Source organism: Osmerus mordax, chromosome 7 (assembly GCF_038355195.1).
Source record: "Osmerus mordax isolate fOsmMor3 chromosome 7, fOsmMor3.pri, whole genome shotgun sequence".
In the NCBI taxonomy this organism is placed as follows: domain Eukaryota; kingdom Metazoa; phylum Chordata; class Actinopteri; order Osmeriformes; family Osmeridae; genus Osmerus; species Osmerus mordax.
In genome coordinates, this window is record NC_090056.1 from 8,622,815 (window position 1) to 8,636,767 (window position 13,953).

A 13,953-nucleotide genomic window follows, 5' to 3' on the forward strand; every position below is an offset into this window, starting at 1 on the left:
ATTAGATGTGCATTGTCACTTTGTCCATTCAAGTGAAAAGAATGGGGAACGTGAGCCTGGACTCTTAGGTCTGCAGCCATACTGTATTTACATTTAATCGTTTTCTTCATTCACCTGCATATTAAGTATGAGATTGGGACATACGTTTAAAATTAAAACTATAAATTCAAAAGATTCTGATCAAGACTTCATTGATAACAAAATTGCACCGTATGCCCAAAGAAATATACAACACTACAATCATCCATACAATGAATGGAATAATATCATGAATCATCCATGCAGTCATGGATTAATTTAATAAAGATATCTCTTGGTGCAAAGCTTCCGTATAGCAGCCATTACTGCAGATTCTCATGTGGATAGGACAGCTGGCCGTTCCTCATTGAAGCATCATGGAGCAGAAGTCTGAGGCTGTGTCAAGATTGTATTGTAGCTCCACATCTTCTTCATGTCGCTGTCCTTCAGTTCTTCTCCTGGAGGCTGATTGGCTTGGCTCGTAGGCCATTACTTTCTCTGTCAGCCAGAGCTGTGCCACCTCTGGTGCCTCTGAAAAGCACATGAATATTCAGATGACACTAGACGGACAGTACTCTGAAAAAGCTGAGGATCCAGCCATGCATTATGCATTTTTATTTTGTCATGTCCGAGGTGTGACATCACAAACAATTTCTATAGGCACAGCTGAAAATCTTTTTAAATACAGTACTGTCTTCAGAAAGAAACGTGGCTTCCTTTTAATAGACAGACAGGCTGCAGCACAACCACAAGGAAGGCTCCAGACAGACTCACTGAACTTTCCAGTTCTTCACCAATGGTTCCCATGGTAACAACTAAAGTTTCAGGCGAATCTTTTATTTCAGATGAGTCTTTAATCGTATGGAGGCAAGGAGATATTGCATTTCAACAAAAAGTTAATATTTATCATTTCATTAAGTGATTATTGAATCAGAGGACATCTGGCACCAGATTGCATCAGAAGAATGTGGCAAATAATACATCATCTGGTACTGTATGTCATTAAATGCATTCATGAAAAAAATGTACAAAACAAAACAGAAAATCCATCATGGGCTACCATTCCGACAATGTTTATTGGCTGAAGAAACCTTTCACATGGTGTAATCACTCATTCATAGTATTCTATGTTTGATATCTGGGACTGAAAGTATGACATGACTGTGATTGTGAGAGATTTCCTATGACAATGAAAGCCAAGGAAAGCTCTAGACAGGAGAGCAGAGACATCCAGATCTAACAGAGAGCTGGGGGAATGTGCCTGTTGGTTCAAGAAGCTGATAATGTGGCTTTTAAGGTCTTTGTAAGATTACTAGAGAGAAGAGGCCTGCCAGGCCACCAGGTCCCTTGTGACTGATTACCTTCTCATCAGTGCAGCAGAGTGGCAGGCTCCATGGGGCAGCTCCATGCTGAGCCCTCCTGGAGTGGACATCAGATTAGATGTGGACATCAAGGTCGTGTCAAGTGCGTCATAGTTTCTGTTGGCATTTTTCAACATCTTTAGCACAGACATTGTCTCCCTACTGCAGGCTACTCATTGGAAGCCCAAACAACAGTGAAATTAAACAACACATTTTATTAATTTTATTCTACAATACAGCATTGTAGCCCTGTTTCGTAAATAATTGCAACAAATACAATACTCTTGAGGTCTGTCATCCTGTACAAAGTTGCAAACCACACATTGACTTGTGTACTGTACTGTATATTAGTTTTGTCACTGACACACTTCTGCCTGTTTCATGCAAAGGCAGATAAATATGAAACAGCCCTGTAGCAAACAGGACAACCAGGACTGTGCACCAGAAAACTGAGAGGAATATCCAGTTAATTAATAAAGGCAAGAAGCATTGTGAATCAGCCCACAGCAAACTTAAATTATCGTTATGATTACATTGACAGCACAGACAGGGTTGTGGTACATTGACACAAACATTTAAGTAAAGTGAAACTCAGTGCTGATTGCCTTTATTCATTATTGAACAGGGGCCTGATTGGAATCGTTAGAACTGGCATCTTCTGAAATATTTGGCACTGCAGTCATAAAATTCCTCTGAACAGTAATGTACTAGCAAGTGGTTTAACTATTACAATCACCACAAACAGTTAGAAGTAAATACACATTATTCCAGCTGCCTAATATATAAAAATAAGCTTTTTACTTCATGATGAGCAGGCAGTACTGTATAGCAACAACATAGGTACAAATAGCAACAGCAAAATGTTTAGCATTAAAAAAGGTAGTCCTTCATTTGTCATCCTATAAAAAACAAGTTGTTCTTTCATCACTGTAAAAACAGTATCCAAAAGGTATTGAATATGTTAATAACTCAAACACGGCATTTGGCCATTCATTGTGCACGTCATTGACATGTTTACAAGACACAGGACAGTAAGAAAGGGATCAGGCAATACACAAAGAGTGTTGGGATTTGTTTTCTGTCAAGTACATCTTACAACATTGCCTTTAAACTGAGTTGTATTCCCTTTAAATAATCAATAAGAAGTCATGAAACCCCATCTATTGCACATTCTTGAGAAGAAGAGCAGGGTGAAGTCTTTTAAACTATTTTCTGTTTCAGAGTCAGCAGCAGTGAACAACTCGGGCCACTGATTACACAGTGAATACCACATATTCAGAAAAGTGCTTTTTTGTTGAGGGAGGGTGGTGCGGAGCGAGTGATCATTCAGCATCCTTCAAACTATTTCAGACATCATCTGGTGCCTTTTCCATTGCATTTTTGGGCACATTTTCTGTGCTATCATCTTCAATGACAACTGTAAAAAGGAAAAACAGGAGTAATAATAACAGTGATAAATGTCTACATACAATCATCAAGAGTACATGTACAATACTGTGAAAAGTAAAGGACGTATTTCACATGATCTCATTCAATAATGAAGGTTTGGTTTATACATTTTCGATGCATGTTATTCTATGTATTTCTGAACACACGCCCACGCGCACACACGCACACGTGCACACATGTGCATACAGTATACTAACTGCTGTCTCTCACCTCGTTTGCTTCTCCCAATTTGCCCCAGTTTAGGGGGTCTTTTATTCTGAGCAGTGCCAAAGAAGTTATTGGTATCCTGCAGGCGACAGGTGATGGAGATTTGTCCCTCCTCCTCCTCCTTACCTTCATAGTGAGACATGTTTTCCTCTTTGTAAGGCATCACCTCTGACATGACGTATTTCCCAAACGAATGATCAATGATCGATTAAGAAAAAAAGTGGACGTTAACGACGAAAAATAAACCATTTAAATGTTACCTACCGGTAACAGAGACACACGCCTATATTGTGTTCGCTTTGAGTACACTACTCCAAGTTGAACGCGCTCTTCACGTTTCAATGGATCGTGCTTTTGCAGACTTGTAATATGATGATGCCCGCCAAAAATATATAAAATAATAGGCTAAGTTAGACGGTAAGGTTGAACAAGAGAGATGCAAATACTGACGGAGAGCGATGCAAAACACGTTCCCCAGGAGCCCAAGCCGCAACAAACGATACGTCACCGAGGTAGAATTTTCCTGGTGTCCACAGTCGCTCTGCCCAGACTCAGTCTGATTCCCTCACATCACTCAACTAATACAGCTAAACATGCATTTAGCATAACTGTGTATATTTTCTTTTTCTACAAGATGTAGACTATGCTGTTTTCATAAAAAACGTAAGATTACTTAAACATGTCACACACAATTATGTTTTCACCTGATCCCGCTCCTACATTATTGCTGCAATCTTGGTGTTCTTTTGTACACAGGCAGACATCCCCCTCTCCTGGCATCTGTGAGTTTCCTACATGCATGCCTGGGTGCGGTGAAGGTAGTGAATGTAAGAACTGTTTCCATCACAAAAGCAGCATTCTTTAATTGTATTCGATTTTTATTAAATGTTTCACAGACCAACCATCACCATACACTGATAAAAAAATCTTCCATTAAATTACCAACACTTTCCAACCCTTATAAGTGCTGTAAAAAGCTTTTTTTCTGGCGAATTATTGGTTTATTTGCTTCATTTTCATGTTCATTTAATAAGACCTTGGTATGAAAAAGAATAATTCGGTGATGACCATTTTAGCTCTTTGTACAAAACAAAATACAGAAACCAACTTATTAAGGCGCTGACCACAATGCATTTTAAACGCATCGTAAATTCACTGATACCGATTGTCCGTTTAGCTGTTATAGAGAGGCACCACCCTGTCTATAGTCGCCCTGCAGATGGGACACTTCTTTGGGTCTGCCAGGGCCTGGTAGCACTGAAAACAGGCACACACATGTCCACATTCCAGGAACACACAGGAGCGCTCGCGGCTCAGGCACACGGCGCAGGCGCTGGGAGAGACTGTGTCCTCCTCCACATTCAGCTCCTGCATGCGAGCTCTCTGCTGCTCCTTGAACTCGTCCAGCACGCTCCTCTCCTTCCCCCTCCGCCTGCGCTGCACGTACTGCTTCCACAGCATCAGCAGCAGCGTGGCGCAGGCGGCCACCCCAAACACCATGGTGAGGAACCTCCACACCCTCACGCTGCTCTCCTGCTTCTTCAGCAGGCCTTCGTAGTCCAGCCGACTCAGGAAGTAGCGGAAGCCCTGCTTGGGGGGCTGGAGCTTCACCAGGTGGTTGTCCAGAACCAGCTCCCCCACCCCTGTCACGTTCTCCCCCAGGCGCAGCATCTCCTCCATCTCGTGGATGCCCTTGGGCCGCTCCCCACTGATGAAGTGGCCGATGACGTTGGTGAAGGACTGCACGGTCGGGTGGAAGTTCTCGTAGGTGGTTTCCAGGTCCAACTCTGCTGAGTCGAGTGGACGCATGACACGCACTGTAGTGGTCACGGCCTCATTGGTGGATGCAAGGTCAAATGGCACGGTGTTGGTGCGCTGGTGGATCACCTTCTCTGTGTCATTCCTGTACCACACAAAGCACGAAAACACTCAGGATGCTGTCAATCCCAATTTGGTTGTGTTTTTTTTTAAATATATTGTAGCAACCTAATTGTAATGCTTTTAGGTCACTCTGGGATAATGATCCACTTCACTGTCATCTTAACCTACCAGAGATGGGTGGTGCGATTCCATACCATTTTCTTCTCCTTCAGGGTCAATCTCTCTATAACACCTTTGCAATTGTCCACAAACTGGCTGTTTAATGTCTCTTTTACTGATTTCACCACACCTGGATTGAACAATGTAAAGTGATTACTTAATTTGAAATCAATTTGAGCTATAACCATTCTGATCATGCTCAGCAAATTTAAACACACCTTCAATCACAGCATATTGGACACACTTCCCCGGTGCTTCAGACAAGATGTTATTTAGATCTTGATCAATAGTCACCTTTTTGGCATCCTGTATTATAAGAATGATTAATATATTGTTTTAATTTGAAAGTGCAAAAGCAAAGCATTTATGATTACAAGTTATTTTGGTGAGTTACCTTTAGCCTAGCAACTATTGTTGCCCTGCTCTTGTACACAGAGTAAAAGAAAGCCGTCAGGGCTGAGCTGGTGGCCAACAGCAGGACTTGCCCTGTGGAGGGCTTCCCAACGGGATCCATCCTGTGATCTCCCGTTTGATCTGAAACATATCACACCTTCTGTCAGAGTGTTGTTTTGTCGGAAATTGAATAATGAGAAACAGAACAGGGTGAGAAAAGCGAGTTTGGTACTGTATGATGGCAATAGTCTAATCACAGACACATTCAAAAACGAAACCTTAATAAAAGTGGACTCTTTGGAGCCTGCAATTATGGGAGAAACGTTGCTAAAGTGACCTTGCCAAACAGATCTGTTGAGTGTTTTCGTAAAACTGTATCTAGGTATCAGGTGGTAAATTTGCCAGCAAGCCTATAGCTTTCATACAGTATATTGTGATACTGTTTTAATGTGTTTAACCTGACTTGCTAGCTTATATAACGAGCTTGCTAACTATCAGAAACCAATTTTGAAACTATTAGTTTAAAAATAGTTACATTATACCAGACCCAAACTCTTTTATGTGACATCGATGTACTAAATGTTTAAAGAAAGCTCAAAACAACTCACCCTCTTACACAGCACACAATATTTGCTAGCCGTCAATGTAATTTCCGGGGAGATGTGTTGAAATTTCAAAATAAAAGTTCAGGAAAGATATGCAATTTTGTTAGCCAGCAGGTGGCAGTATATAATCAGTTAAGGTTTTCTGACAAACTGAAAGGGTGGGGAAAAGCTATAAGTGCTCTCCTTGTACCAGATCATCATTGTCTAATTCTCCATCTAACAAGAAATGAAGTACACGAAATAGAAGTTTTTTGTAAAAAATGTAAAAGGTGCTATGTGCGTGCAAGAACATGCATCTCCTTCTGTGACATTCTATTTTGTGCGGGACTTCCTCAAGAACATTGTGTACTTTTTCTAACAGATATGTGTTCTGTGGATAAAGGACAAATACATGAATTCATTCATTCTGATGATGAATACAAATCAGACATTTACTTTGTTCAGGCTTTGGTCAGAACCTACCTTGAAAACAAATGGAGCAAGAATAATCTCACACACATTTTTACATTTTAGTGTGTCGACTAAGAATATTGTTTCTCTAATTTTCCTGTGTCATTGAAAGGAGAAAAAAACACTGTGATTTATTAAAGAAGAACAAGTAGGATATTTAGTATAAGTCAGAGATAACCATTTCGAAACATGTATGAAACATACAAAAAACATTACCCATTTTGATTCGCTATCATAAATGTACACTCTCATCCAAACAACCATGATGCAATAGAGATGTGCCAATGTGCAATAGAATAGAGACGTGCTGTGAATTATTTAGTGAAAATATAAAAGGTGTCAGTTGCTTTAAGTGAGGAGATGCATGAAGTGGAAAGCTTCAAAACCATTCAGCTGAGCCCTCTCAGTCTGAGGACTATAAATCTACTGAGTCACTCTCAGCCTCACGCTCTGACAGCAGCCATTCTCTCACCACCATTCTTTAGCCAATCATAACCAAAGAAGGATTAGCATTAGATCCCCACACTTTGTCAGCTCATTTCCACACTGCGCAGTCACAGCTAATTTAGCTATTCAGTTGCAATGTAGAGTTCTTCACCTCTTATTGGATAAGATGAGTTGGCAAGGCAAAAAAAAGAATTGTCTCCAAAACTGAATTGTGGTCAAATGACTGATGTGATGCATTAGATTTATGGACACGAAGATGAAAGATGTGAAGAGCCTGTAAACAAAAGCTACCTCCATATAAATCTCTGGATTAAGGAGCTGGGCAGCTCTATGTTTCAGTAACAAGATAAGTAATGAGTGGCCTCATCTTCAAACTACCCTTCAAAAACTTTTCAAGATTTCCTTAATGGAAGGAAACAAAACCAGACAGGAAACAGAGGTTTTCCTGTCTGAATCAAAGTTTGATCATATCAACCTGACAGCTGAAACGATACACCTCAAAGCAAACTTCACAGATGAAAAAGTTCCTCTGTAGCCTTCTGACCCCTTCAGTCAAGAGGGAGCTTAGTCCATCTGAGAGGTTTGTTTCAACATTAGTCACCCTGCTGGGATAACAGAGATACAGTGTACCTTGTAGCTAGAGCCTCCTACTACCCCAGCTCTGTTGTTGTGAGGCCTGTAGATGCACAGGACAGACAGAAATAGCCCTGACAGATGGAGGGAGCTGCTTTGAGGGAGGCGTGCAGGAGGAGAACAGGGTCCCAGATGTGTCCGTCTCAAAGCGGTGGAGCAGATCTATGGCTGGGGGCGAGGCTCTGACTGATGCAGATGTACCCTAGTACCTAGCGCACCTCTTCAGAATCACTAGAACAAATTCCCCACAACACATACTCTCAGTTGACATGCAAACCCACCATAGTGGGAGTCAGATGGCTGAGCGGTGAGGGAGTCGGGCTAGTAATCTGAAGGTTGCCAGTTCGATTCCCGGCCATGTCAATTGACGTTGTGTCCTTGGGCAAGGCACTTCACCCTACTTGCTTCGGGGGAATGTCCCTGTACTTACTGTAAATCGCTCTGGATAAGAGCGTCTGCTAAAATGACTAAATGTAAATAGTGATCCTGTTGTTGGGAAAATAAGCATCAAACGTAACATAACATCAAAGCATATGGTGAAAAGTGTTTCATTAAGTAAATCAAATTGGTTTGATTGCATTTCATAATTTGAGACAAGTACATCCAATGATTCCAACATGTCGAAGCGCAGAATTTTTTTTCCCATGTGAAACTTTGGATGTGAACCACTGAGTCACTCTCAAAGGGAAGAAATGTCATAACAGATTTTAATCATAAATGAAGATTTAACTTGTAAACAACCTCAAAGAGCACTTAAGAGAACGATTTATATTTGTTTTGCTCTTTGAATTCCACTTTTAGACATAACCTGTTATTCATGCTGTTGCTTAAAATCATAATGATTAAATCCATCTATGTGCTTTGAGATATTTAAATCGGTCTGCATTCTAAACAAGAATGCCGCTAGCCAGGAGAATTGCCTTTGAGGATTACCAAACAAAGGCACACAGTATGAATAATAAAGATGTTTGGCGCAAGGTTTTGTTGCAGCGTTTTTTAATTCCTGTCCACAGAAACATCAAACTGTGGGACATATACAGTACGTTACATAACGCAGGATGCAAATGATGCTGAATAATTTCTAAAAAGGTATCATTTATCTCCTGATGTCAGATGAAAACTTTAAATTCAGCACACAGGACATCCCTTAAACAGTAGACTTTGGACCTTAAGTCAATAAAAGTCCTGGATCCATCTGGCCATGCGCTCAGTTGCTGCTCTTTCTCTATTGTTTCTTTTTGTTTTCTATAAATGCATGTTTTGACTCTTATCTGCATCGTACCCTTCCTATGCTCAATACTCCCAAAAGTCCCATGAATGAATCATTTCTACAGCTGAGTGTGCAGTGCTAGAGACATGCAGGATAACTTAACCTCCTGGTCCCCTGTTGGTATATCTATTTCCAGATCAAGGGAGAGGGACTGGGTTTGATTGTACTGTTGCTCCCTTGCTCATTACAGCAAGATGCGCCTGGATGTTGTGTTTTTGGTTGGGTCTGTAGGGAATATACAGTACAAATAAATGAGGTCTTATTGATTTCCAGATCAGCTTACTCTTTTGGCAGACAAAGGACATTCTAAAATAGATACTCTCAGGTTTGGACACTCCTAATTCCTTGTAATCCTTTAAATATTCATATTGTTGATTTGCAGAATAACACTCTATTCTGGGTCATCTGCTCTTGCCTGCCTGCCCTGGACTTGCCGGCTGTCTGCCTTTGTGTCGCTGCTGCCTTCATGTACAACCATAACTCAGCCATCTACAAGACAGACCCTCTCTTACTGGGCCCTCTCATTGATTACAATCCACTGAATAAGTATGACGTGATGAAGAGAGAGAGACCATTTCAATTAGCCTGCCCTGCTAAAAAGAAATATGTACTGTACCCCTACACTGCTCTGGATAAGGACAGGACCAAAAGAAAAGTAATAAGAAAGAAGAATGAGGTTCATTTTTTTGGAGAGGTTACTCAGATAAGAGGAATTGGATAGCTGCGATTGCATTCTGCACCCTGGGTTGCACATGGGAGAGCTGATAACAAATGGGCATGGACAAGGAGTCCAGAGAGTCCTGATGCTAGGACTGGCTCCTGGAGCTGAGTCCAAACAACCTCCACAGACTGGAAACAAAGCTAGCTCGAAGCTCACAGATCACAGCTCCCTGTTACAGTTGGGTTAATCACTGATGCAGTCCTAGGGTCTTCTCAATCAGCATTAGTTCCAGTGAAGGAATCTAATGAGCAAAGGACACACATACTTCAACTCATTACCCAGCATAATGATTGTTTCACCACACCACAGGGACAACACTTTTTCTCCTCACAAATTAAGTCTATTTAAACGTTGAGGTGGTTGTCAAGTGTGCACACACGAAAACTTTGATTGTGTATTTAATCTTCATCCAAAGCGTACCAGTCACATGCAATTCTGGTTGTTGTTTTTCTTGATACAAATATAACTCAAATTCCAATAATAATATTTACATTTACATCTCACCACCCTAGACAAATTACCAATAGGGCAGAAATGTCTCCACACACTGACAAAAAAAAAAACTATTTTATACATTGAGTCAAAGAGGGAACCTAACCCAGGGAACATTTGAAGTGGTATTGATTCATCAGGAAATGTAATGTGTTTTTGGAGTCGAAGTATGGCCAGACATTTTCTCATTCCATTCAACAGCCCTCCTATTCGATGATAACCTTGATGGCAGATAAGTCAATATGGGACACGAGCATCCATCTCTGTAAAGGCCAGGCCGTCATGGCTGACTTAAGCCCATGCATCCCGTGTTAATTTTCAGTGGTAGAAGAGGAGCTTCCTCAAGTCACCAGTGATTTATGTGAGCCCCTATCCATTTAGATAAGGTCCCTCCGTGTTGTAGTTCTGATGGATTCATTCATGTTCCAGCTGTACCGGCTGTCACTAGTTCCGACTGCAGCTCTCCTCCGGTACTTATGTCCTAGGATTTCAAAGGTGGAAGTCTCGTCCGCATTAGTGTCAGTCTTAATGATGCCAGCTCTGCCCTCCCTTTCAACCATTAGGGGATATATTGAATGCATCATTCTCAAATATATCCCCAAGTTGTTTTCAATTGTAAAAAGATACATTTCTATCAATACATTTTCAGTAGATACTAAAAGTTTGTTGAACTGTAAAATGACTTGGGTTTTTAAAAGAGCCAGTGTTCATTTGCTTTACTTACATACTATGTGACTAAGACCTTATATGACGACACACCACTTCACACAAAAGTTCCTCTTCATCTCCAACATTTTCCTCATTCAGAGAACTGCACTCATTTCCGGCTCAAAGCACAGCATGAAAAAACAACTTTTGTTCAGTATTGCCCGTTGCCACGGTGACTTCCTCTTCATGTGAGTCATTCTCTCAGTGAAGGACTTCATCACCACATGACATATCCTGCCAGCTCCCTGGCATTATCACAGGCAGATATAAATGAGACCATGATTTAGTGCTGCAAGGATAGTGCACTGGAACAACTCTCCTTTGATGTAACCTCATTTTCTTGTTGGTTGCAGTAAAGCAAGATGAAACCATGTACAGTGTTCAAATCCACACACACCACAGTGGGATAAAGGTATCATCCATATAATATGTGAAACATACCAGGATAGACGTTTGTGTAGGAGTCATTTTATAGTTCCAACAGACCTAGGTATACAAACTAATTTCATATTTTCAAACTTTCTTTACTGGGAATTCATGAACATGATGCTACAGATACAGTAGATGTTAGGTAAAGAACATTCATAATTCAACAAACATCATCTCCAGGTATTCTTGCTGTGAGAGCACATATTTTACGAATAAGTATTTCTGTTACTGTAAATACAGTAACAGTTGTACTGTGATAATAGTACATGTATTTCAATGACATTGCTACTCCTCATACCAGATAAAGAAAACTAATTAGAACCCAGTTCCACCTCTTGACCTGTTCACCACAATTCACGAGAATATAAATCAGTCCCCTGGGCTAGGGTGATTTGAGGATGAAGCCCTTTTTGCTTCAGGGTTAAGAGCAGTAAAAATACAGAGAAATGACGGCACAAACCTGGCAACCAGATAAATAAAGCTTTGGAGTTGAGCCATTTGGAAAGAAAACAGTAGGAAGGGGGGTGTTTGAGCACGGGGCTGAGTCTCTTGTACTGATCAGCACTGCGTGATGCAGAAGGACCAGGAGGAGGAGGAGGAGGAGAGGAAGGAAGGAGGAGCGAGCGGTGGAACAGACCGGCTGAGGCTCACAGCTCTCAGTCTCTCCTCAGTGCTTGGCAGAGCCGCTGCTCTATATTTCTCTCTCTCTCTCTCCTTCTCACCGCTCTCTTTATCACTTTTGCTGACAAAACCCCTCGCACACAGGCAGGGGGGCTCGCTCCCTCACCTTCATCCCGCACCATGCTGCCCTGGAGAAGGAGTAAGTTTGTGCTGGTGGAGAACGAGGCCAAGACGAAGCCTAAGAGTCTTGGAGCCGGGCTTACCTATCACTCCATCCTCTCCTCCCTGCTGCGCTCCTGCCCAGACCTGCTCCCGGACTGCCCCTTCGACTGGCTCGGCAACGTCTTCCAGAACAAACGGCAGAAGGTTGAGCTAAACAAGGAGGACCCCACCTACAATGTACGTTACCTGGGAAGCATAGTGACCATCACGGCCAAGGGAGAGGGATGCACTCAGGAGGCAGTGGCCAAGATCTGGACCAGGAGCAACTACGGAGAGCAGAGCATCAAGATGAGACTGACTGTGGGAGCGCAGGGCATCAGGATGAGCGCTGACAAGTCTGGGAAGAAGAAGCCGACTCATCTGTACTCTCTGAACCGGATCACATACTGCACATCTGACCCCTACAGGCCCAAAATACTGGCCTGGATCTACCGGCACCAGGTGAAGAACAAGGCAGTGGTCTTGCGTTGCCACGCCGTCCTGGTCACCAAGTCAGAGAAGGCCCGGGCCATCTCAAACAGACTTTACCAGACCTCCACGTCTGCCTTCAGTGAGTTCAAACGTCTGAAACGTCAGAGCGACTTCCGCCACTGCCAGCAGCAGCTGCTGGGAGACGAGGTGGTGCCACTCATGCCGCTGAGGAGACTGCTCAACGGACACTGCTACTACCGGCCGCCTGCCGACCACGCTGGCACTGCCCCCCGCCTGTACTCCATTACCGAGGAGGAGGAAGAGACTGAGGAGGAGCAGGAGCAGGAGAAGGAAGACGGAGGCCAAGAAAGGGAAGAGGGGGACATTCAGAGGAAGGAGAAAGGGGAATTGAAGAAGGAGGAGGAGGGGAATCGTGAGACTTTCACTGACCCCATTCGATTCTGTAACATGGACTTGGGGGACTTGGTTAATGGACTAAAGGAGTGCCAAATCAACATCATTAGCGATGGCAACAACAATACAATGACATTCATCAGTTCTCTAGTGTGACCTGAGAGAACAGGAGGATATCTTACTGTATTTCAAAACAAAAAACACTATCCTCTCCTCCCCTAACTGGTACCTTCACAGTCCCCCTCCCTCCAAGACTAGGGGGAAGACTTTGATTTGTCAGTTGATTGGGAGATTGTGTGGAGGATGAGTGTTTACAAAGAGGGATGTGTGTGGGACAGGGAAAGGTGTTCAAATAGCACAATGAAAAGGAAAAATCTTCTCAGAGCCTACTGAGAGATCTGGAACTGCGTGCATCGTGTCATGGTCGTGAAGGTGTCTTGCACCCCAAACCAACGTGTTGTACCCTCCTGGTGTTCCTTTTATTGTGAGTATATTAAATGATGTCTTAGTTAGAAGGGATGTCTGAGAGTTAGTATTTTCCAGCAAGGTTGTTTGTAAACAAATGTATAATTTTTAATATGACAATCCTGTAATAGCCAGTACAACAGTACATTTTCAGAATTTTTCACAGTTGACCTTTTTGAATGCATTCAACCCTGTGGAGAAGTTTAATACAATTTTATTATTAACAGTGGCCGACTAATGAACTATACTATAATTTAGGAATAAAGCCATTGCCTGGAAATTTTTATTGCTACCCATTTGTTAAAGCCCTGCTTCATCATTTCTGCATGACAAGTCAGCGGTGACATTTAGCGTTGTGCTATTGTCTTTTTAAATGTGACACCTTTGATCTCTTGACTTTTACAGCTCCACACTGTGATACGTTTTTCTTACCACACACATACGGGAATGCTTATGGACTGACGTGCTTGCATTTTGTTGTATCTATTCTTTATACTATGGGCATTTGTTTTCAGGTTTGCTAAATATCTTTTTGTAGTTTCTGTTAAAGCTCAGTGTTTTTCACTGCCAGACTTCTTTTCCACAAATGAGGCAAAA

The 13,953-nt window shown here is 42.1% G+C and overlaps 3 protein-coding genes across 3 annotated transcripts; 1 reads left to right on the top strand and 2 right to left on the bottom strand.

The window, feature by feature from the left end:
- Positions 1 to 2,725: 2,725 nt before the first annotated feature.
- camk2n1b (calcium/calmodulin-dependent protein kinase II inhibitor 1b) lies at positions 2,726 to 3,210 on the bottom strand. Its single transcript, XM_067240661.1, has 2 exons — positions 3,039 to 3,210; positions 2,726 to 2,796 (listed from the first exon to the last, which is right to left on the bottom strand). Exons 1-2 carry the CDS (start codon positions 3,208 to 3,210, stop codon positions 2,726 to 2,728), a joined length of 243 nt encoding a protein of 80 aa, XP_067096762.1.
- Positions 3,211 to 3,904: 694 nt separating this feature from the next.
- Positions 3,905 to 6,104, bottom strand: mul1 (mitochondrial E3 ubiquitin protein ligase 1). Its single transcript, XM_067240234.1, has 5 exons — positions 6,077 to 6,104; positions 5,470 to 5,609; positions 5,294 to 5,381; positions 5,085 to 5,205; positions 3,905 to 4,938 (listed from the first exon to the last, which is right to left on the bottom strand). The coding sequence occupies exons 2-5, from the start codon at positions 5,587 to 5,589 to the stop codon at positions 4,209 to 4,211; spliced, it is 1,059 nt and encodes a 352-aa protein (XP_067096335.1). The 5' UTR covers positions 5,590 to 5,609; positions 6,077 to 6,104; the 3' UTR covers positions 3,905 to 4,208.
- A 5,920-nt stretch (positions 6,105 to 12,024) lies between these two features.
- Positions 12,025 to 13,047, top strand: fam43b (family with sequence similarity 43 member B). The gene has a single exon (XM_067240688.1). It carries the CDS (start codon positions 12,025 to 12,027, stop codon positions 13,045 to 13,047), a length of 1,023 nt encoding a protein of 340 aa, XP_067096789.1.
- The last annotated feature ends 906 nt before the right edge of the window (positions 13,048 to 13,953 follow it).